General features: G+C 36.0%; 1 protein-coding gene across 1 annotated transcript; it reads left to right on the plus strand.

Annotated features, from left to right (window-relative positions):
- Positions 1 to 328: 328 nt before the first annotated feature.
- On the plus strand, positions 329 to 19,442 carry pros1 (protein S). The gene is made up of 14 exons (XM_051702040.1): positions 329 to 604; positions 1,726 to 1,883; positions 2,479 to 2,503; positions 4,655 to 4,738; positions 4,876 to 4,998; positions 5,184 to 5,309; positions 7,661 to 7,789; positions 8,094 to 8,334; positions 12,266 to 12,452; positions 12,593 to 12,757; positions 12,850 to 13,018; positions 14,517 to 14,656; positions 14,756 to 14,987; positions 18,732 to 19,442. The coding sequence occupies exons 1-14, from the start codon at positions 517 to 519 to the stop codon at positions 18,893 to 18,895; spliced, it is 2,031 nt and encodes a 676-aa protein (XP_051558000.1). The 5' UTR covers positions 329 to 516; the 3' UTR covers positions 18,896 to 19,442.
- The last annotated feature ends 1,946 nt before the right edge of the window (positions 19,443 to 21,388 follow it).

Here is a 21,388-nt window from a genome sequence, read left to right on the forward strand (position 1 = left end):
TCAGGGCTTACTGATCAACTAATGCATTTTTTTAAATAAAACATATTTGCACTTTTCAAAACTAATTTCAAAATATATTTTAATTGGTAAAAAAGCACACAGTTTGTTGTGTCTATACAAGGAGTGAAATACATTAACACATTCAAATGGGAAAAATGGAGATTAAATGTCTGAATTCAATGTTTATCAAAGACAATATCTCCTTTCATACTTGGTACATAATTTGCATACATAATATTTCTAAGTGTCCACTTACCTGAGTGAAAACATCATCGGCACCTGACAGGGCCCTGTTTCACCAGCTGAGGGCCCCGCATTTAACCCGTGCTGCTCCTGTTAGACTCACTGAGGGTCTGTGGATCAGTTATGAGTTATATAGCGCTCTGTCTGTCCATTTCTACTGCTCTTAACTCACCTCTGGACCAACTAGAGCACACTATCTAGGGAACAATAGAGTTTGACTGCGGATCTGAAGCGGAACAGCGTGAGGACTCTGACTGATCAAACAGCGGGAGGATGTGGAGACTGAAGGCGGCGTTGAGCGGCTCTCTGCTCGGCCTCACACTGCTGCTGCTGCCCGCTCAACTCTGCGAGTCACACCGATGTGAGTAAAAACAACTAAACCACAACACAGAGAATAATGTTTCTCTTTTAGAAACTGTTGTTATGTAACAATGTAACGAACATCCTCTAGAGCACGCACCGAGCAACAATGTAACGTTTGTAAACCGTTAGAAGTGAACAATGTAACGGAACTGTATCATGTAATCATACAGTAGTTTCCACTAAAATACTAGTTACAGTGCTTGTTACTACAGTAAAACTTTGGTAGCTTAATATTAGTCACTTTTTGTTATCAAAACAAGTTATTTAACAAAATATTACATTATGAAAACAATGTAAACTGTTTCTCCTGTAGAGCTAGTAATAGCAGTTTGGTAGAAACTGGTTACCATGGTTAATCTTTACTACTAAACCAATATAGTAATGTTTACAAAAATATCAATAAAACAAAATGTATTAAACTAACAATGAAACAATGTTTAGAATATAAACAATGTCGTGATGTTTACAAAAGCAACAATGAAACAATGTTCATACCATTAACAATGTAGCAATGTTTACAAAATTAACAATGTGGCAATGTCTATAAAAGTAACAAAGAAACAATGTATCAATGTTTACAAATGAAGTTTTTTATTTTTATTTTATTTATTTATTTATTTTTAAACATGAGGAAACATCATCCTCCAGACTAGGTGTGTGTTCTTTTATGTTGTTTATTCCACAAACCTGGTTTTCTCACGAAACAGACCCACCAGCATGTGTGAAGGGGGTAAAACAACTCACACACAGTTACGCAGTTAATCGGGTTAAACGTGTATGTAAGCTGTGCTTTTATAGACTCACACTTCAACTTCCTAAACATAAATCTCTACCTAAATGATGTATGTGAAATCTGGCTGTGCTTTAGTGTGGATTATGTCTCATATTTCCATCTTTCTTTTCACTTCTCATTACAGTGATGGTATCAGATGTACTGAATGATTACCATGGTCATACATAATGATATTTACATGGTATTCCAAGTTACTTCAATACCATGTTGGTACATGGCCAAACAATCCTCTTATGATGTTGGTACCATGTTTGGTACTTTTTAACCATTTTGTTACAAAAACCCTTCTGAAGCATCAGAAGAAGTGTGTTCATGTCTGTGTGTAGTTCTTCCACAGAATAAAGCCTCTCAGTTCCTCACGCGACACAGACGAGCAAACACTCTGTTTGAGGAGAGCAAGAAAGGAAACTTGGAGCGCGAATGCATCGAGGAGTTGTGTAATAAAGAAGAGGCGCGAGAGATCTTTGAGAACAACCCGGAGACTGTGAGTTCTCTCTGATCAATGTTCTGTCGTGTTTGTGAAGTGATGCGTTGTGTTGTTGACATTGGCATCATCAGCTGTGTGGATTCAGTCATGTGACCAGCTTGTACGTGGGTGAATCTCAGGAAAACATGTCTGTGTCGCATTTCACCACAAAATGATATTTAGCATAAGGAAAATGAAGCATATTGTTTGGTCAATTATGATATTTTGCTTTGCAAAATGATTATTATATCTCTTTGTTTTCATGACAATTGAGAACATTTCCCCCAGAAAAATGTCTTTCCTAATATGTTGTTTTTGCATTACAGTAATGAGAATTTGGGGTGAAAGTGTGTTTAATTGTCATGAGAATAATGTCCCAATACAAATACTATTTATAGTCCTAAAATAGGCTACAAGATATAATTTGCATTATTATTTTCTTTTCATTTCGGTGTGAAATATGACCTGGACATGTTCCTTTGATGATGAGGTTTGTTGTAAAGGGGAAAGTCAACACAAAATGAAACACCTGCTTGGCTTTTGTTAAAAAATCTTTGATTTACTTTGTTGATCAGTGATTATTCTCATAATGATATTTTCCTTAACTTTACAGGAATATTTCTATCCCAAGTATGTTGGTAAGTCATCATTCTTATTTTTGTAATGAAACAACACTCAGTTCCAATTCTAATGAAAGTCTTCATGCTAAATGAGTTTCTCAGTAATCGGTGATGTCATCAGGCCCCTCCCATCAGGTGGCGCTGTTGCATCAGATGCCCTCTGGGGAGAAAAACATGCTTCAGTTTGTGTTTCAGGGCTGTCATGTTTAATCTGATTTCAAAACTCTCTCTGACTGACTGAAGCCTGTTACAGGGTCACTCATTTAACCCAGATCAACAATACCATTAAAAATACACTAAATTCAGTGTCATTCACCTTGCTTTAAACTTGAGCAATTCTCTCTTTACATATGTGTTTATGAATCTGTCTTTTATTGCCAGGCAAAATATACTGTTGCTCAACCACACATTTAATTATAACACGATGATGTCAATCTTAAAATCAAAATTGACTCTACTGTATATACTTTCTTAATATTTAAACTTATCTTGAACGACACATCAGTTAACTTGATTGCAAAGAAAACACTTTCTTTCATCAAAATGTGATAACTTGCTCTGCCTCTGAAACGATTTTCCTTTTTAGCTGACTTCATCAAGCCCTCTTATGTTTCAACCGCCTATCAAAAATATTAGTACTAGTAGTATTTCAACATGTAAGATCTGGTATTTCAAATATATGGAAATGGATTTCAGGTATCAAAAATTCTCTGCGGGCCTGAATAACTACAGTCTTGACCAACACAAAATAGGTATCGTTTGAAAGTTTAGAAGCTCTACTTTACAATGCATGTAGATATTATAACCAAAACTGAACAAGTGCTTTGAAATTTGCAGACAAATCAGAAGTGTTACATTTTAATAATTTATAAATAATTTTGCACTCTACATATTATTGCAATCAGTAAAAACATCATAATAGTCATGTGTCATATGTTGTTGAAAAGCTCTCAAAGAGTAGAATACAACCAGCCTATTTGTTTTACTCACAGACAAAAATATAGTGAGTAATAGCTAAGTGTATGTGTTTGACATACTTGTTACAGGTAAACAGGTGTTGCTTATATGCCACATTTTCACTTATAACTTCATGAAAAATAAACAGAACATAAAATATCAGATAGCATTACTTAGAGGAGGTGATTATCTTTCAAACGAGCCCACACACAAGTTAATAGGATGCATAGATCATTAGATAATTTACATGAAACACAATGTGCACATCTGGCATCTTGCTATCTGACTACAAACATGTTAGCTTTCCTGGATCAGATGACATCATGGGAAATTATTTAGTACGTTGTCCAGCGTCATGGAATGCTAAACCAATCGTATTATGATTCACATCACTGCAACCAGAGGTGGAAGTCATCCAAATATGGGCAGAGAAGATCGTTCACTGTATTTACATATGGCCACCAGGAGATGGCGCCAAATGCATGACACAGACTCAATGATGACTCAAATGACACAGAATGAAACTCATTCTGTGAAATCTCATTACTAAAATCATGTCTGCATGCTATGCAAACCTTTAGTCATTGTTGTGTTTGCATGTGTGATTAGTTCTTATGTACAATTATTATGTTTTATTTATTTGGAGAGACTTTTTGACACTATGATAAATTATTTTTGTAATGCTATAATGTTTTACTCAGTTACAGTTGACATGATTGGGAACAAAACAAAAGCAGTTTTTTGGAGCCACATTATTCACCAGAGATATATAATGTCAAATCAGAAAATAAGAAAAAAGGTTGTGATTTTTCATCAGTTTCTTAGGCTGAGAGTCTCAGAATTTATCATAATCTATATCAATAATTTTTCAATAATAACCTCATTTTGGGTATGCCACTGAAACAGCAAAACTAATATTGCCAGAAGAGAAAACCAGGTTCCAAATATCAGAAATTCGCATTTTTATTAGTTGGAATTCCATATACGTCCCCAACTCATGCCATTGGTTAAGTAATGTTGTTGGACGGGTCTTGCTCAAAACAAACACTGGAATTTTTGCATAGCGCAACAGAAAGTTTTCGAGAAACTTAACCTATAAATAGCTTACTTATAGTTGCCTCCGCATACTAAACTGGTATAGGAGAAAATATTTTAACACAGAAAAAGTGACATACTTCAGCTTTTACTTGTTATCTCTTTCTTGTGTTGTAGTGTGTCTGGGCTCTCACCGTGTCGGGATCAATAATCCAAACTCAGAGGCTTTAATCCCTCAGAACCTGCGGACATGTGTGCAAGGTGACACTGTAGAGTGCAATAATGCGACACTGCATGTACAAAAATACAAAATAATGTTGTTGATTTAGCTGGTCACAGCATTATTATCTGTTGTGGGTTTGTTGAAGTGCGGTTGTTTTATGAACGTGTGTTTACAGAAATCAGTAATCAGTGCTTACCGCTGCCGTGTTATAAGGAGGGATACGAGCGCTGCGTGGACGGTCAGGGCTCGTTTACATGCGTGTGTAAACCAGGATGGAAGGGCCTGCGCTGTGAACAGGGTAAGTGTTTTGTTACACATACTACACTTGAAATATGTCCGAGTGCATAGTGTATAGTGCGTCATTTGAGACACATCTGCTTTATCTAAATTCACCACTAGCGGTGCTGTGACCAAACAAACTTTTCAATGACATAATTATATCTGTTTTATTGAATTATTGTGTTCATTCACTTTCTCTCACAGATATTAACGAGTGTGATGACCCTGAATTCCCTGCGGGCTGCAGCCAAAAGTGTTTCAACTTCCCCGGGAGTTTCACCTGCAGCTGTGAGCGTGGTTTCTACACGCACGACAACATCCACTGCATAGGTGAGCAAATGTTCACTTGTTAGTGTACTGACTCAAAAGTGCACCACAAAGGAAGCAAACAATGCCGATTCAGAGGACTGCTGGCCTGTAGCTTGTGGTTTTCCTGTAAATCTGACAGTGCTGTCCGTGTTTTTCTGGAGCTTTTGGTTTGAATCCAGATAGAGTTTGTGTGTGCCAGATGAGCTCCAACAGCTGTTTCAGGAATTATGGGATTTTCCTGTAAAGAGAAACTCAAGCCCCGTCCATCTGTGAGGTCCAACACAAGACGAGAGACTCATGCTGTGCAAAACATGTCAACACAGATTTCAGAAACACACACACACATATCGCATGTTCGTGTTGTTCCATTAGGCTGTTTGTTGACCGTGACTGATGTAAAGTGGATTAAAGGTTTGTGATGTAACAGTCTGTTTCTAGCAGTGAAAACAAACTGTATTCAATAAAAAAACAAATTATCTGCAGGATCCACTGAGTGTTCTCTATGATCATTGACTGAGTATATTGTTTTGTATCTAGATATACAGTGGCAAGATTCTGCATTAATTGGTCATAAAATGTGATCTCATCTTCATCAAAGTCACAAGTATAGACAAACACAATGTGCTTAAACTAACAACACACAAACTATTATAATCTTTCATGTCTATATTGAACACATCCCGTTAAACATTCACAGTGCTGTGGAAAAAGTATGTGAACCCTTGGATTTAATAACTGGTCGATCATCTTTTGGCAGCATTAACCTCAACCAAACGTTTCCTGTATCTGCGGATTCGACCTGCACAACGTTCAGAAGGATTTTTGGACCATTCTTCCTTACAGAACTGCTTCAGTTCAGACATATTCTTAGGATGTCTGGTGTGAATGGCTCTCTTGAGATCATTCCACAGCATCTCTATTGGGTTAAGGTCTGGACTCTGACTGGGATTTTCTTTTTTTGAAGTCATTCTGTAGTGGATTTACTTTGATGTTTAGAGTCATTGTCCTGCTGCATCACCCAACTTCTACTGAGCTTCAGCTGGCGCACAGACACCCTGACATTATCCTGTAGGATATCTTGATAAACTTGGGAATTCATTTTTCCCTCGATGATGGCAAGCGTTCCAGGCCCGAAGCAGCAAAGCAGCCCCAAATCATGATGCTCCCTCCACCGTACTTCACCGTTGGGATGATGTGTTCATGTTGGTATGTGGTGCCCTTTTTATGCCATACATAGTGCTGCTGTTCTTCCCAAACAATTCAACCTTAGTTTCATCAGTCCACAAAACATTTTCCCAGTAGTGTTGTGGAGTGTCAAGTTGGTCTTTGGCAAACTTCAGGTGTGCATCAATGTTTTTGTTGGAAAGCAGCGGCTTCCTTCATGATGTCCTGCCATGAACATCATGCCTGTTTAATGTTTTCTGTATAGTAGACTCATGAACAGAGATGTTAACCAGTTCCAATGATTCCTTCAAGTCTTTATCTGTCACTCTAGGGTTCTTTTATTACCTCATTGAGCATTCTGCGGTGTTCCCTTTGAGTCATCTTAGCTGGACGGCTTCTTCTAGAGAGAGTACCTATAGTACTAAATCATCTCCATTTATAGACAGTTTGTCTAACTGTGGACAGATGAATATCTGAGCTCTTCCAGATAACTTTGTAACCCTTTCCAGCTTTATGCAAAGCAGCAATTCTTGATCGTAGGTCTTCTGAAATTTTTTTTTTTTTTTTTTGTGAGGCATGGTCCACATCAGTAGATGCTTCTTGTGAATAACAAACTCAAAATGTTTGAGTGCTTTTTATAAGTCAAAGTAGCTCTAACCCACACCTCCAATCTCACCTGCCTGCGATGTGTTTATTTATGGGTTTAACAGCATTAGCATTGACCATACGTTATCAACTGAAACAGATTTACTGATGCTTATACTGAATTATGAAACCTAAATTAGAGAGCTCATATCAAATAAGAAAAGCAGTTCAGTCACGTTAGAGGGTATTCATTTTTTCGAGAAATCAAATGCAAACAGCGTCTTTCCATTAACTTTTCACCCCATGTCAAGTACTTCTGCTGGAAAAACGATAAGCAGATTTTGGAAAAAATATACTTTGAAAAAATAAATGCAGTCAGCAAAGAAACATTTCTAAATACAGTAAGTATAGGCTATGGTTTAAAAAGAAAACAAAGCTTTTGTTTTTGTTTCACTGTAACCGCGATTTGTCATTGAGCAAAAATCACTCTGAGAAAAGCTCCAGCAGCGTTTGAGACATGCAGATCACACTTGCTTTCATATTGCCTTATGTTATCTTATTGTCGTATCCAAATACCACTGCACATGTAACATATGATCATATAATGTGTCTCTCATCTACAGATATCAATGAGTGTGTCCTGTATCCCAGTGTTTGTGTGGAACCTTCCAAATGTGTGAATGTTCCGGGTGCGTTTGTGTGCCGATGCCCGACAGGATACAAATACAACACAACCACACGAGAGTGTCAGGGTGAGAGAAACACACACAGTTTTAGTTTTGAGGTGTACAAAATCAACTTTTAGCAGAAATATGTATTGAAACTGTACAATCTTTTTCTTCTGGAAAGGGCCTAAAAATATTGATGACATCATATTGCTCTCAGGGGCATATAAAAATGTTTGTCCCACCAAATGCTCTCTAGTCATCGACTAACAATAGGAAAATTATGGTTCATGGCTGTGATGTAGATAAATGGAAAGTATATGTAATAAACTTATGCACATCCAACAAAAACAGTGAACAATGTGTGTGTTTATGTGTGTTTCTCCACAAGATCTGGATGAGTGTGAGCAGGCCGGGTGTGGTGGCGAGTGTGTGAACACGATTGGCAGTTTTTCATGTCACTGTGACGGGCGCAAGGGTGTGAAGCTGGCAGAGGACGGGCGTTTGTGCGAGAAGATTCCACAGTGTTTGGATCTGGCTGACCATAAACATGGCGAGATGTTATATCTGGGAGAACAGTTCAGCGGGTTACCTGTGATGTACCTGTGGTACCGACTGCAGGCCGATACCAAGTATGGGATTTAACCCTTTAAGCTCTGAAGGTGTTTTTAAAGATTTCCTTTTTCAATGGCATACCTACAATTAAAGGCATACAACTCGATAAAAAACAAGGAGGGTCAAGTGTTTGTAAAGAAAACTTTTCCAATTTTTTAATGATATAGACTATGATACATTCTGAGAAGAAACTGCTGAAAAATCACACAAAACATTTAGCCAAATAATTTACTTTTTTCTTATTTGACATTATATATCTCTGGGTGTAAATAAGGTGGCTCCGAAAAACTGCTTTTTTTTTTGTTCCCAATCATGTTAACTGTATCTGAGAAAAAGTTTGTGTTGATACGACAAAGCAATCAAGTTATAGCATTACAAAAATAATTTATCATAGTGTCCAAAAACATCTCCAAACAAATAAAACATAATAACTGTACATAAGAACTAATTACACATGCAAACACAACAATGACTGAAGGTTTGCATAGCATGCAGACATGATTTTAGTAATGAGATTTCACAGAATGAGTTTCATTCTGTGTCATTTGAGTCATCACTGAGTCTGTGTCATGTATTTGGCGCCATCTCCTGGTGGCCATATGTAACATTGTGCTTCATGTGGATTATCTAATGATCTATACATCTGATTACCTTGTGTGTGGACTCGTTTGAAAGATAATCACCTCATTTATTTTTTGTGAAGTTATAAACTTGTCATATAAGCAACACCAACATAATTGTCAAAGACATATACTTTGATATTATTCGCTATATTTTTGTCTGTGAGTAAAACAAATAGGCTGGTTGTATTCTACTCTTTGAGAGCTTTCCAACAACATATGACACATGACTATTTGATCAGTTTGATGTTTTTACTGATTGCAGTAATATGTACAGTGCAAATTTATTTATACATTATCAAAACAGAACTCTTACATTTACATTTACATTTATTCATTTGGCAGATGCTTTTATCCAAAACGACTTACAAAAGAGGAACACATAAGCAAATCATCTTAAGGAGACAGTCGTACGAAAAGTGCTGTATTACAAAGTTTCACTAGCATCAGAATAGTAGTATTCAAGACAGATTAAAGTGCAACAAGTTTTTTTTTTTTTAGTGACTGGTTAAGTGCTCATGGAAAAGATGTGTTGAAAAGTGAGTCAGCTTCACGGATGGAGTTGGGAAGGTCATTCCACCAACGTGGTATGATGAAGCTGAAAGTCCGGGAAAGTATTTTGGTGCCTGTTTGTGTTGGTACAACAAGGCGACGTTCCTTAGCCAACCGCAGACTTCTAGTGGGTACGTAGCTCTGTAGAAATGATTTTAGATATGCTGGAGCAAACCCAGTGACTGTTCTGTATGCCAGCATCAGAGCCTTGAACTTGATACATGCATCAACCGGCAGCCAGTGAAGAGAGACAAGGAGTGGTGTAACATGCGCTCTCTTTGGTTAATTAAAGACCAGACGTGCTGCTGCATTCTGGATCATTTGCAGGGGTCTAGCTGCACATGCAGGGAGGCCTGCAATGAGAGCGTTACAGTAGTCCAGTCTAGTTATGACAAGTGACTGAACAAGACGTTGTGTGGCATGTTCAGAGAGGAAGGGTCTTATCTTCCTGATATTGTAAAGTGTAAATCTACATGATCTTGCGGTCTTTGAGATGTGGTCTGTGAAATTTAAATTGTTATCGATGGTTACCCCTAGATTTCTGACTGATTTGGAAGGTGTTACTGTAGTTGAACCCAGCTGCATGGTGATGTTGTGTTCAACAGCAGGGTTGGCTGGAAAGACGAGGAGCTCAGTCTTGGCTGGGTTGAGTTGCAGGTGGTGCTCCTTCATCCAGGCCGAGATGTCTGCCAGGCAGGCAGAGATTTGAGCAGTCACTGTGGTGTCGTTGGGCCGGAAAGACAAGTAGAGCTGTGTGTCATTGGCATAGCAGTGGTCAGAGAAACCATGTGCCTGAATGATGGATCCCAGTGATGTTGTGTATATAGAGAAGAGAAGTGGCCCAAGTACTGATCCCTTCTGATTTGTCTGCAAATTTCAAAGCACTTGTTCAGTTTTGGTCATAATGTCTACATGCATTGTAAAGTAGAGCTTCTAAACTTTCAAACGATACCTATATTGTGTTGGTCAAGACTGTAGTTATTCATATTTGGATGATTATTTGTTTTTCTTGCATGCCCATTCGGGCTTAAAGGGTTAACATGATTCTACATCCTGTTTCTGAACAATTAGCACATGGAGGGTTTGGATAATTTATTTAGGTGTAACTAAATATTAATAATTTTTCTGTTTCAGAGGGCTCATTCTGTGATATAGTACTGTACATATGTGATTTTCAGGTTTGTTCAGATCGTGTCATCAGTGAAAAATCAACGCTATATGTAAATAATAAAATGCAATAATAATCATGCATAGTTAGGAGAGCAAAATAACTTTAAACAGGAGGAGAAAGTGATTCATATGTCCTATGTTGTTGATGCCAAAGGTCATGCGTCCAATCAAACTCTACAGTATCGACAAATTAAACAGATGTCAACATGGACAGGTTGTGTGACATGAACAAAAACACACAAGGTCAAAGAAAACACCACACAGACTACATTAAATACAGATTAGGAGAAACATGGTTTGTGTCAAGCACAATGTGTTTTGTTCAACAAAATTTGGCTTAATATAATAAATCGATTTCATTTTTTAATCGAATTAATTACATGATATGGCAATTAATAATTGCAATTAATCGCATATTTAAATATTTGCTGGGAAAGGCCCTCAAATAACAATAATTCATTTTAAGGGTTATTAACAAATAAGGTTGTCTGAGGTGATAAAAATGTGCAATATTTTAAAAATCGAATTTTAAAACACATGTCAAGTTTGTAGATATGTAATCTTTGAGTTCACTTTGTTTTTACCAATTTTCGAAAAACATTTTCTACAAAAAAAAAAATATTTAATGACTTTAAAAATGTCATGTGGTGTAACCATCAAGTAAAAGGTATTAAAATAGTTGCACCTTAAAGACAGGAGAGCGTACGCAACTTAAACATTCATTTAAAAAAAGTTTTCAAACATATGTTTCAAGGTTAAAATATTTTTTACAAATATTATGAATTTAAGTCAATAATATCAAGAAGTTTTCTCACCAAATGACCTGAACCAAATGCACTTTTTCATAAAAATGTCAAAATATCGATTATTACTATATGACAAAATAATGATTAGTTTTTAAACCTTCGCACACAGTATTGCATCTAAAGAGGTCCTCTTTGTTATATGATTTTTGTCACATGACAACAAAATTGCTACCTACATGTCAGTTACACCACATGATATTTTTGACTTTTAGTCCCAGACAGAATATCAAAATGACTTTGAACTCAGTCATTGAAAACATGTTCATCATAGAATTGTTTTTTGTAAATTGCATTTGTAATGTATTTTTGAGTAATCTATTAGATGTGGATAAAAAAATGAGCATCACGTCATTACTCCTAAATAATGATTAAATAATTATATTTACATATATAAGTACATGACACACTCAATGATGACTCTAATGGCACAGAATGGAACTGAATGAGATCTCGTTACTTATGCCTGCATGCTTTGGAGAGAGAGCATACCTTTAGTTATTATTATGTAATTAGTTCTTATGTACAGTTATTGTGTTTTATTTGTTTGGAGATGTTTTTGGTCACTGATAAATTATTTTTGTAATGCTTTAACTTTTGATTGCTTTATCGTATCAACACGATATTTCTCAGATACAGTTGACATGATCGGGAACAAAACAAAAGCAGGTTTTCGGAGCCACCTTATTTACACCCAGAGTTATATAATGTCAAATAAGAAAAAAAGTACATTTTTGGCTCAAATTTTTGACTAAGAATTTACCATAATCTATATCATTTTTTTTTGTAAATTGTGCTCACAGATTTGCGGCTGAATTTGATTTCCGCACGTTTGATCCAGAAGGTGTGATTCTCTACGCCGAGTCATCGCCGGAATCGTGGATTATGTTGGGTTTACGCGGCGGCCGTATCGAGGTCCAGTTTAAGAATGAACATTCGTTCAAAGTGACCAGCGGAGGCAAAGCTATTAATGATGGACAGTGGCACGTGGTGAGTTCAAGACATATGATGTTTGAAATAAAGATGCATTAGAGATTGATGATATCTGTGTGTCAAAGGTCATGTTGTTCAGAGCCATTATTGTTTGTTAACATGAGGTTATTGGTAAAGTTATTGATTGCTGTGTGTAGATCTCAGTGGAGGAACTGTCAGGCAGCATGAGTGTAAAGATCAGTAAAGAGGCCGTTATGAGTATTAACAGTCCCGAACGACTCTTCACACCCGTTAACGACAAACTGGAAACTAAAGTTTACATCGCCGGCCTGCCCAATCGCAACGAGAGCCTCATCAAACCGGTAAATGTTCAGTCCATTTGCACACAAACATAGCTAACGTATTACATGAATAAGTTTAAATGTGGTTTGTTTTGGTTATGTGTGTGAATCAGATCAACCCAAGATTAGACGGCTGTATCCGCGGCTGGAATCTCATGAATAAGGGTGCGTCTGGAGTAAAGGAGGTCATCCAGGAGAAGGAGAGTAAACATTGTTATTTGCATGTAGAGGAGGGCTCGTTCTTCACCGCTGAAGGATTTGCACAATTCAACATTGATTACAGTGAGTTTACAACACTATTATCTAAAAATAGTTTGGATTAAATACCACTTAAGCATCAAACAAACAACCACAGACAGTAATTCAAAAGACAATGTACAGTATGTACAGTAACACCATTACAATACAAGTCTATGGGGCAAGTGCATCTAAAGGGGTTTAAAAGCAGAAATGTGCAGCAATATTTTGTTCATGCACTTTTTTAATTATTCTGTCTCAAAATATGTGTTTTAAAGTGTCTAAATCATCCTTTTGAGGTTGGATTACTTTTGGCGGATGGACTTATAGTTATGTGTTAAAGGGACAGTTCACCCAAAAAAGATTTTATCATTTACTCCTCATGCCATCCCAGATGTGTGACTTTCTTTCTTCTGCTGAACACAAATGAAGATTTGTAGAAGAATATTTCAGCTCTGTAGGTCCATATAATGCAAGTGAATGGTGACCAGAACTTTGAAGCTCCAAGAAGCACATAAAGGCAGCATAAAAGTAATCCATAAGACTCCAGTGGTTTAATCCATGTCTTCAGAAGTGATATGATATGTTTGGGTGAGAAACAGATCAATATTTAAGTCCTATTTTTCTATAAATCTCAACCTTTGACCAGCTTCGACCAGTAGGTGGCGATATGCTGGAAGAATGTGAATTGTTAAAAAAGCTAAAGAAGAAGAATGTGAAAGTGGGTATTTATGGTAAAAAAAAAAAAAAAGACTTAAAAATTGTTAATTCAAAGTTCTGATCACCATTCACTTGCACTGTATGGACCTACAGAGCTGAAATATTCTTCTAAAAATCTTCATTTGTGTTCTGCAGAAGAAAAAGTCACACACATCTGGGATGGCATGAGGGTGAGTAAATGATGAGAGAATTTTCATTTTTATGTGAACTATCACTTTAAGTTTTGGTTCTGAATTTATGATTATCAATATTTTTATAACTATAACTTATAAACATTTAAAGACAGACCTACCGTGAGCTCTGAGGTTGTTAAAGTCCAGGTTTTTACAACTTCATTAAAAAAAAATCATGTTTAATAGTGTAATTCCTGGTGAAGAACTACACTACCCATAATCCTCAAGAGAGAGCCACCAATCAGAGAATCACTTCAAAAGAGCTCCGCCCACCGATGCACTGTGAATGATGCAATCGAGTCGCTCTCTACACTCTCAAACTACTTATATATATATATATATATGAATATATTGCAATACAATTAAAATGTCTATATTGTTTCAATACTTATAATCAACAACTTAAAATCAATAGTTTTATATTTTTACATCGTTTTTAATTTGATTGTGTCATTCACAATGCTTCATGGGATTGTATTTCATTTCCTCATTTAAGACATTTTGTCTGATTTTCAAATACTTTTGCTTTCCATTAGGTTGAAAATAACCTGAAATATTCCTTTAATTCAGCTATATGTGAAGTCCATTGCTATACAATGACAGTAATGTTCAATACTTGATCTTATTTTTATTGTTTCATGCGTTTGCAGTAGGAAGAAATGATCAGTGGCGGGTGGATGTTGTGATGAGGATACGTCCTTCAAGTAGTTCCGGTGTATTATTTGCCCTGGTCAGCAATGATACTGTCCCTCTATCTGTTTCCGTGGTAACAAAAGGACCAGATGATGCAGTAGGTTTTACCCTACAGACATCAGTTTCTGATTAACACAAGTGAAGCATTAGTAAAATCTACATCAAACACGTCTAAACGTTGCGGTTGATTTTTCAGGAGCTGCAGGTGTTTTTGGACAGCGTGTCTGTAGTCACTCTTCAGTCTCTGATGCTCTGTTATCCTGATCGGTTAGTGGTGGAGATGAGCGTATCTGCTGATCATCTTCACATCACAGCGAATGATTCAAACATTTCATCCAACAGCGATTCTGAGATCCTCAGCGGAGCTTTATCGAAACTCAACAACACCATGCAGAGTCAAGTCCACACTTACATCGGAGGACTGCCAGGTAAATTTAAAACACTCTAGCACTGTGCAGACTCGGAATCAAGGCAAATGATTATCACAGTCACCTGAAAAGAGAAAAGTGTCATTTGATAGTGATTACACACCTGATAACCTTAATGTAGGTGAACAGAACTGCTCATAACATACTCACTCTGATGCTATGAACGCATTATTTAAACCTTTAAGCTTGGATGGACCCACGTGAATAGTCAAAATATTAATAACAACACAAAATAGGTATTGTTTGAAAGTTTAGAAGTTCTACTTTCCAATGCATGTAGACATTATGACCAAAACTGAACAAGTGCTTTGAAATCTGCAGACAAATCAGAAGTGTTCCCTTTTGATAATTCATTAATAATTTTGCACCGTACATATTATTGTAATCGGTAAAAACATCAAACTCATCAAATAGTCATGTGTCATATGTTGTTGTAAAGCTCTCAAAGATTAGAATACAACTAGCTCATTTGTTTTACTCACAGATATGTGTTTTACTTACTTACACATAAACAGGTGTCACTTATAAGCCTTGTTTTCATTTATAATTTCATGAAAAATTAACAGAACATAAAATATCACATACCATTACTTAGAGGAGCCAATTATCTTTAAAACAAGCCCAAACACAAAGTAATCGGAAGCAGAAATCATTGGATAATCCATAAGATGCACAATGTTCACACAGCATCTGGCTATCTGGCTAAAAACATGTTAGCTTTCCTGGATCAGATGATGTCATTGGAAATGCTGTAGCATCATGGAACTCTAAACCAATCGGACTGGGTTCAGATCAGTGCAAAAAGTCATCCATATTTGGGCAGAGAGACATTGGTTGGTGCCAGTTACATATGGCCACCAGGAGATGGCGCCAAGTACATGACACAGACTCAACGATGACTCAAATGGCACAGAATGAAATTCATTCTGTAAAATCTTATTACTAAAATCATGTCTGCATGCTATACAAACCTTTAGTCATTGTTGTGTTTGCATGTGTAATTAGTTCTTATGTACAATTATTATGTTTTATTTGTTTGGAGAGACTTTTGGACACTATGATAAATTATATTTGTAATGCTATAACTTTTGATTGCTTTGTCGTATCAACACTAAATATTTCTCAGATACAGTTGACATGATTGTGAACAAAACAAAAGCAGTTTTTTGGAGCCACCTTATTTACACCCAGAGATATATAATGTCAAATAAGAAAAATAAGAAATAAAATTACGTTACATGATTTTTAGCAGTTTCTTAGGCTGAGAGTCTCTGAGTTTATTATAATCTATATCATTAAAAAATCTGAAAAGTTTTCTTTACAGTGATACCAAACGCTTGACCCCTTTAAGCCTTTAATTTTGGGTATGCCACTGAAACAGGAAATCTTTAAAAACACCCTCAGATCTTAAATGGTTAATATGACCTTTAATATGACCTAAATTAATACATTAATTAATGTGAAGTTATTAGCTTTAATTTACCTTAGAGCAAATGTAGGTGTCCTTGAATGAGGGCTGACACACAGTTTAATCCATAACATGCTCTTCTCAGGATTAAGTGGAAAAAATAGCACATTTATCCTGTCTGGGTACCTTGTATATCTATTATTAGTGACTCTGCAACATCTTTCTACCATATTTCTGGATAACTTCTATAAAATTCCACTTAAAACCACTCATGATTCCCATAGACATATAAAAAAGCAAATTCTGTTTTGCTCAGTTGGTTTCTGTGTTAGTCAAAGTTACACTAAACCTTTTATTCTAAACCTAATGAAGTGAAGGTCATTATCTGCAGAATCACGTTCACATGCTGGTTATGGGTAGTTATCATGACATTTTAAGCGATTATAAAGTCCCGTTCAAGGAAAATCTCCCAAACGGTTGGTCAAGAGCCATTTCTCTTATAATTAAAGAGCATATTTTAAATCGGCAGTAAAATCTGACAGCAATGGTATCATAAATTGCGCTTCTTTAACTCAAGTCACTCTAAACAACGCTACTGGTCCAGTTAATCCAGTTGACTGACAGACGATGTCTGTATCTGAAAGGTGATTGGCTCTTTTATCTGTAAGGTGGGTCTACTTTTTCTACATCCACCATATTGGGTTTTGGGTCATTCTCAGAAAATTTTGACTTTCTGATTTATGAGAATGTGACATGAATTGGAGGCAGATTGCTGCCATCTGGTGAACAAAATATAAATAACATGACTTGAAAACCAGTAAAAACCAGTAACAGCCAGTAGATGACTGTAGACACATACTGTGTTATCTGATGACTTGTTGTATCCTAATTTGATATTTTATCACAAGATATGCATTTGGATATATATTTAGACATTATCAAACTATTATTTGTCAAAGTTTAGCATTTTAAAATTGATTTGAAGTGTCAGTTTATGCAGTTAATGTCATTATGCTGCAATCAAACCTGACCATGGTGTTACAAAGAGAAGACACAGAATAAACATTTTTATACCAATAATTTATTTCAAACATAAAAATGTCATAAAAATAAATGCGTAATAATGTCAAGAAAATGAACATCAAGAAACAGAAATGAACTGCAAAATTCTGAAAATTCAATTAGAGTATAAAACAGAAGAATCAAAGCAGACATTTTGCAATTTTAAAACTTTCTATAGTAAAAATGTATTTTACAAACTTGTGTGTGTGTGTGTGTGTGCACGCGATTATCATTGTGGCTGATTTATTGTTTTTTTGACAAATGTAAAAAAAAAAAAAAAAAAAAAACCTCTGTGTTATAGTCTCACCAGTCAATTTTTGTGTTTGTGTGTGACTGGGTGTGTATGTTTTGCACTGAGGATGTTTTAGAGTCTCATCCTGTAATTTATTTTTCTTTTTTCTGTATTGTGGCTGATTTATTGATTGTATTTGACAGATCAAAATAAATTGCTCTGTTTTTTGGTGTTTCCCATTCATTTTCAGTGATCGGTCAATTTTGACCGCGAATACCAAAGGTGTCGCTTTTTTTCTGCGACCACTTAGAATAATTGAATCAAGCCCAGATTTTTTTTTGTATATTCAGATGGCACATGGAGGAAAAGTCACTAAGTCTTGTACTGCTCAGATAAAGGAAACAAAACCAAACCAAACTAAAATTACCGAATACCATAGGAGGTGTTAATAAAAGGTTAGGTTAGGTTGTACGTTTTGAAATCATTTTCATGACTGAAAATTCAAGGGACATGTTTGCCACCATATTTTGATAATGACCCTGTTCCAATTTCTCCCAATGTTTTTAATACGTATTAATTTATTTAGTCTCTGGTAAATTACTGCAAATGTGACATATAATACTTCCTATTAAACTGTATTCTTGTAAAGTCATTACAATGCAGTTCATTTTAATGGAGAGATTACAGGGAATATTTGTAGATTTATACATTTATTTGTCACACCAGAGGACTTTTGAAATGAAGTGCAAAAAAGCTCAAAGGTGATTTAAAAATGGTGAAAAACAAAGAAATGGCAACCAGTTACAGTATGTAAAATATACACATTTACTGAATATTTTTTATGTCTATTTTATACTGTAAGTCAATGATTTGTTTATTTATTCTGGCTGCTTTTTGTCAAACGCTCTCTGTTCATGGCACCTAAATCTTCTTACTGTGGACATTAAATCGGTTTGGATTGTAAGTCTACTAGTAATATCTGATTGATTCAGGTGATGAATGACTTCTCTCATCAGTTCATGTTATTGTTGTATGTGTGCAGATCTTCCGCTGTCGAAGATGCCGATCTCAGCACACTATCACGGCTGTATGGAGATCAGTGTGAACGGACAGTCACTGGACTTTGACGAGGCCGTTAGTAAAGACAACAGCATCAAATCTCACTCCTGCCCCCCTGTATCTGCCCCCGATCCCCACCCACACTAGACAGGAAGTGACCTCATATCCCAACGCTTGGATACATGACGTGTTTCCATTTGCCTGTTATGAGTCTGAATCTGAAGCTGCCCTGTAATGTTCTAACTAGTGCTCTGTATGCTGGATAACAAGGGATTCTGGACTCCTTGATTCTCTTGTGGTGTCTGTTTTTTGTTCATTCTTTTAAATGGATGTTTTCCTCACATTCATTTGTTAATACACTAGTTAAGTTCTTTGATGACTAACCTGTGAAAGTTTGAAAAGCTTCAGGGACTTTAAACTGAAGCTCATGAGCCTTTTATATTTTGCCTTTTCAGAGTTGAACTCTTGATTGGTTAAATGCCTGATTTGATTCAAAAAGCAAAACGGATTCAGCTGGATTTCTTGGCCTATTACTGATGTTCATCTGTCAGTCTTAAAAGTCTCAAGTGGATAAAATCACTGTATTTGTATTTTTTCCCCCAAGCATTTATTTTATCTTGTATACAACAGCAAGCTCATTTTAATGTGAATATGTTTCGGTGGATTTTGTTTTAATAAAACAAATTAAATGCTGCATGTTGTTTTCATGGAAATTTCAATTTGAATTTTACATTTAGCACCAAGGTTTTCAACTGGGGGTCCACAAACATGCTGCAGGGACATTTGGACATATATAAAACATTTCTTCAAAAATTTAAAAAAATATTCATAATGTTTTTAAATGTTCTACATATAAAATTGGTTACGTTGTTTTATAACTTATTTTTAAATCGTGGTTGAAAGAAACAAACTCCTCTCATCTTTAGCTTCTATAGATCTGTGTTTCCAAACCTATTTTGCCATAATAATAAAAACTTGTCACCACAATGTCCCACCAACTGCCCCAAGTTAAAAGAGGCCACCCCCATGTCTGTAAGATGTTCTGGTGCAGAGATATTGCTGGGGCATGTTGCTATGCAGGTGCAAGGGTGTTCAGGGTGGTCGCTAGGTGGTTGCTAGGCAGTTGCTAGGGTGATCTGGATGGTTGCTAGCCTTTCGCTAGGTCGTTACTAGGTGGTTGCTAGGTGGCTAAAGCAAGCACCCTTAACTATTATAAGTACATGAGATAATAATAGTGATGCCTTGCTAAGAGCAAGTAGTTTTAACAAGTAGCTAGACATTGCTAGCATGTTTTAGAATGTAGCTAGGCATTGCTAGTATGTTGCTAGCATGTTTTAGCATGTAGCTAGGCAATTCTAACATGTTGCTAGCATGTTTAACATATAGCTGGGTGTTGTTAGTATGTTGCTAGGCATTGTTAGCATGTTTTAACATGTAGCATTTAGCATGTTGCTAGGCAATGCTAGCATGTTGCATGTTTTCGCATGTAGCTAGGCAATGCATGTTGCATGTTGCTAGCATGTTTAGCATGTAGCTAGACAATGTTAGTATGTTGCTAGCATGTATGAGCATGTAGCTAGGCATTGCTTGCATGTTGTTAGCATGTTTAACAAGAAGCTATGTGTTGCTAGCATGTTTTAACATGTAGCTAGGCATTGCTAGCATGTTTTAACATGTAGCTAGGCGTTGCTAGCATGTTTAGCATGTAGCTAGGTGTTGCTAGCATGTTGCAGCATGTTGCTTGGCAAAGTTAACATGTTGCTAGGCATTGTTAGCATGTTTAGCATGAAGCTAGGTGTTGCTAGCATGTTGCTTGGTAAAGTTAACATGTTGCTAGCATGTTTAACATGTAATAATACAAACATACGAAATAAATTCTCTCTCAGAATATGCTATTAATTATACCAGAAACCTTCTAACTTGGTACATAATGAAATATTCCTTTTACAAATGTTATTGTATCATTAGTTTTTCATAATTTTGGTCATGTTTGAGCTTTTTTAAAATGCACAAATTCAAGGTACTCCATCAATAAATATGATGTCTTGAAATTGCATATATTGCATACATGTGTTTATTGTTTACATGCATTATTTGTACTAGTGTGTGCAAATAATGTACACTAAAAACAAACTTGTGTGACAAAGGATGTGAATGTAAAGTCAACATAGTTTATCGTAATGTAGTAAAGTTTATTCATCTTATTAATGAACATGATATAATTTTACATAGCAAATGGAGCTATTTGATATTACAGGGTTCCTGTGTAAGTTATTTAGCAGATGTATTTTTTTTCCCAAAGTGACTTACTAATGAGACATTCTGAAGAGCTCTGCCCTTTGACATACATCTGAATATCTGTTACTAAAACAACATGTTCTATTTATTTTTTATGTTTTCAATGCTGAATCACTGGACACACACCTGCAGTAAAAGTTAACATGAGATGTAAAGTGTGTTTTACAGATGGACAGCAGTGACCTGACCTCAATGTTGCATAAAGAAAGAGAAAGAGAGGACAGATAGTGGAATCTAGTGAACGAAAACAAGAGAGGAAACAGCTGCAGGGAGAGAATAAACCATAACAACAATGATTGAAATGTAGGTCTTTTCTCTGCTGTTGTAAAGATGAAACACTGC

The sequence above is a fragment of the Myxocyprinus asiaticus genome, chromosome 7 (assembly GCF_019703515.2).
Source record: "Myxocyprinus asiaticus isolate MX2 ecotype Aquarium Trade chromosome 7, UBuf_Myxa_2, whole genome shotgun sequence".
Lineage (NCBI taxonomy): Eukaryota > Metazoa > Chordata > Actinopteri > Cypriniformes > Catostomidae > Myxocyprinus > Myxocyprinus asiaticus.

What these genes read in the sequence shown, in the direction of transcription:
- pros1 (XM_051702040.1), top strand. Translation starts at nt 517, where the DNA reads ATGTGGAGACTGAAGGCGGCGTTGAGCGGCTCTCTGCTCGGCCTCACA. An exon ending in GGGCCTGCGCTGTGAACAGG is followed by an intron (nt 4,999 to 5,183) that starts GTAAGTGTTTTG and finishes TTTCTCTCACAG; the next exon opens with ATATTAACGAGTGTGATGAC. An exon ending in ACGAGAGCCTCATCAAACCG is followed by an intron (nt 12,758 to 12,849) that starts GTAAATGTTCAG and finishes TGTGTGAATCAG; the next exon opens with ATCAACCCAAGATTAGACGG.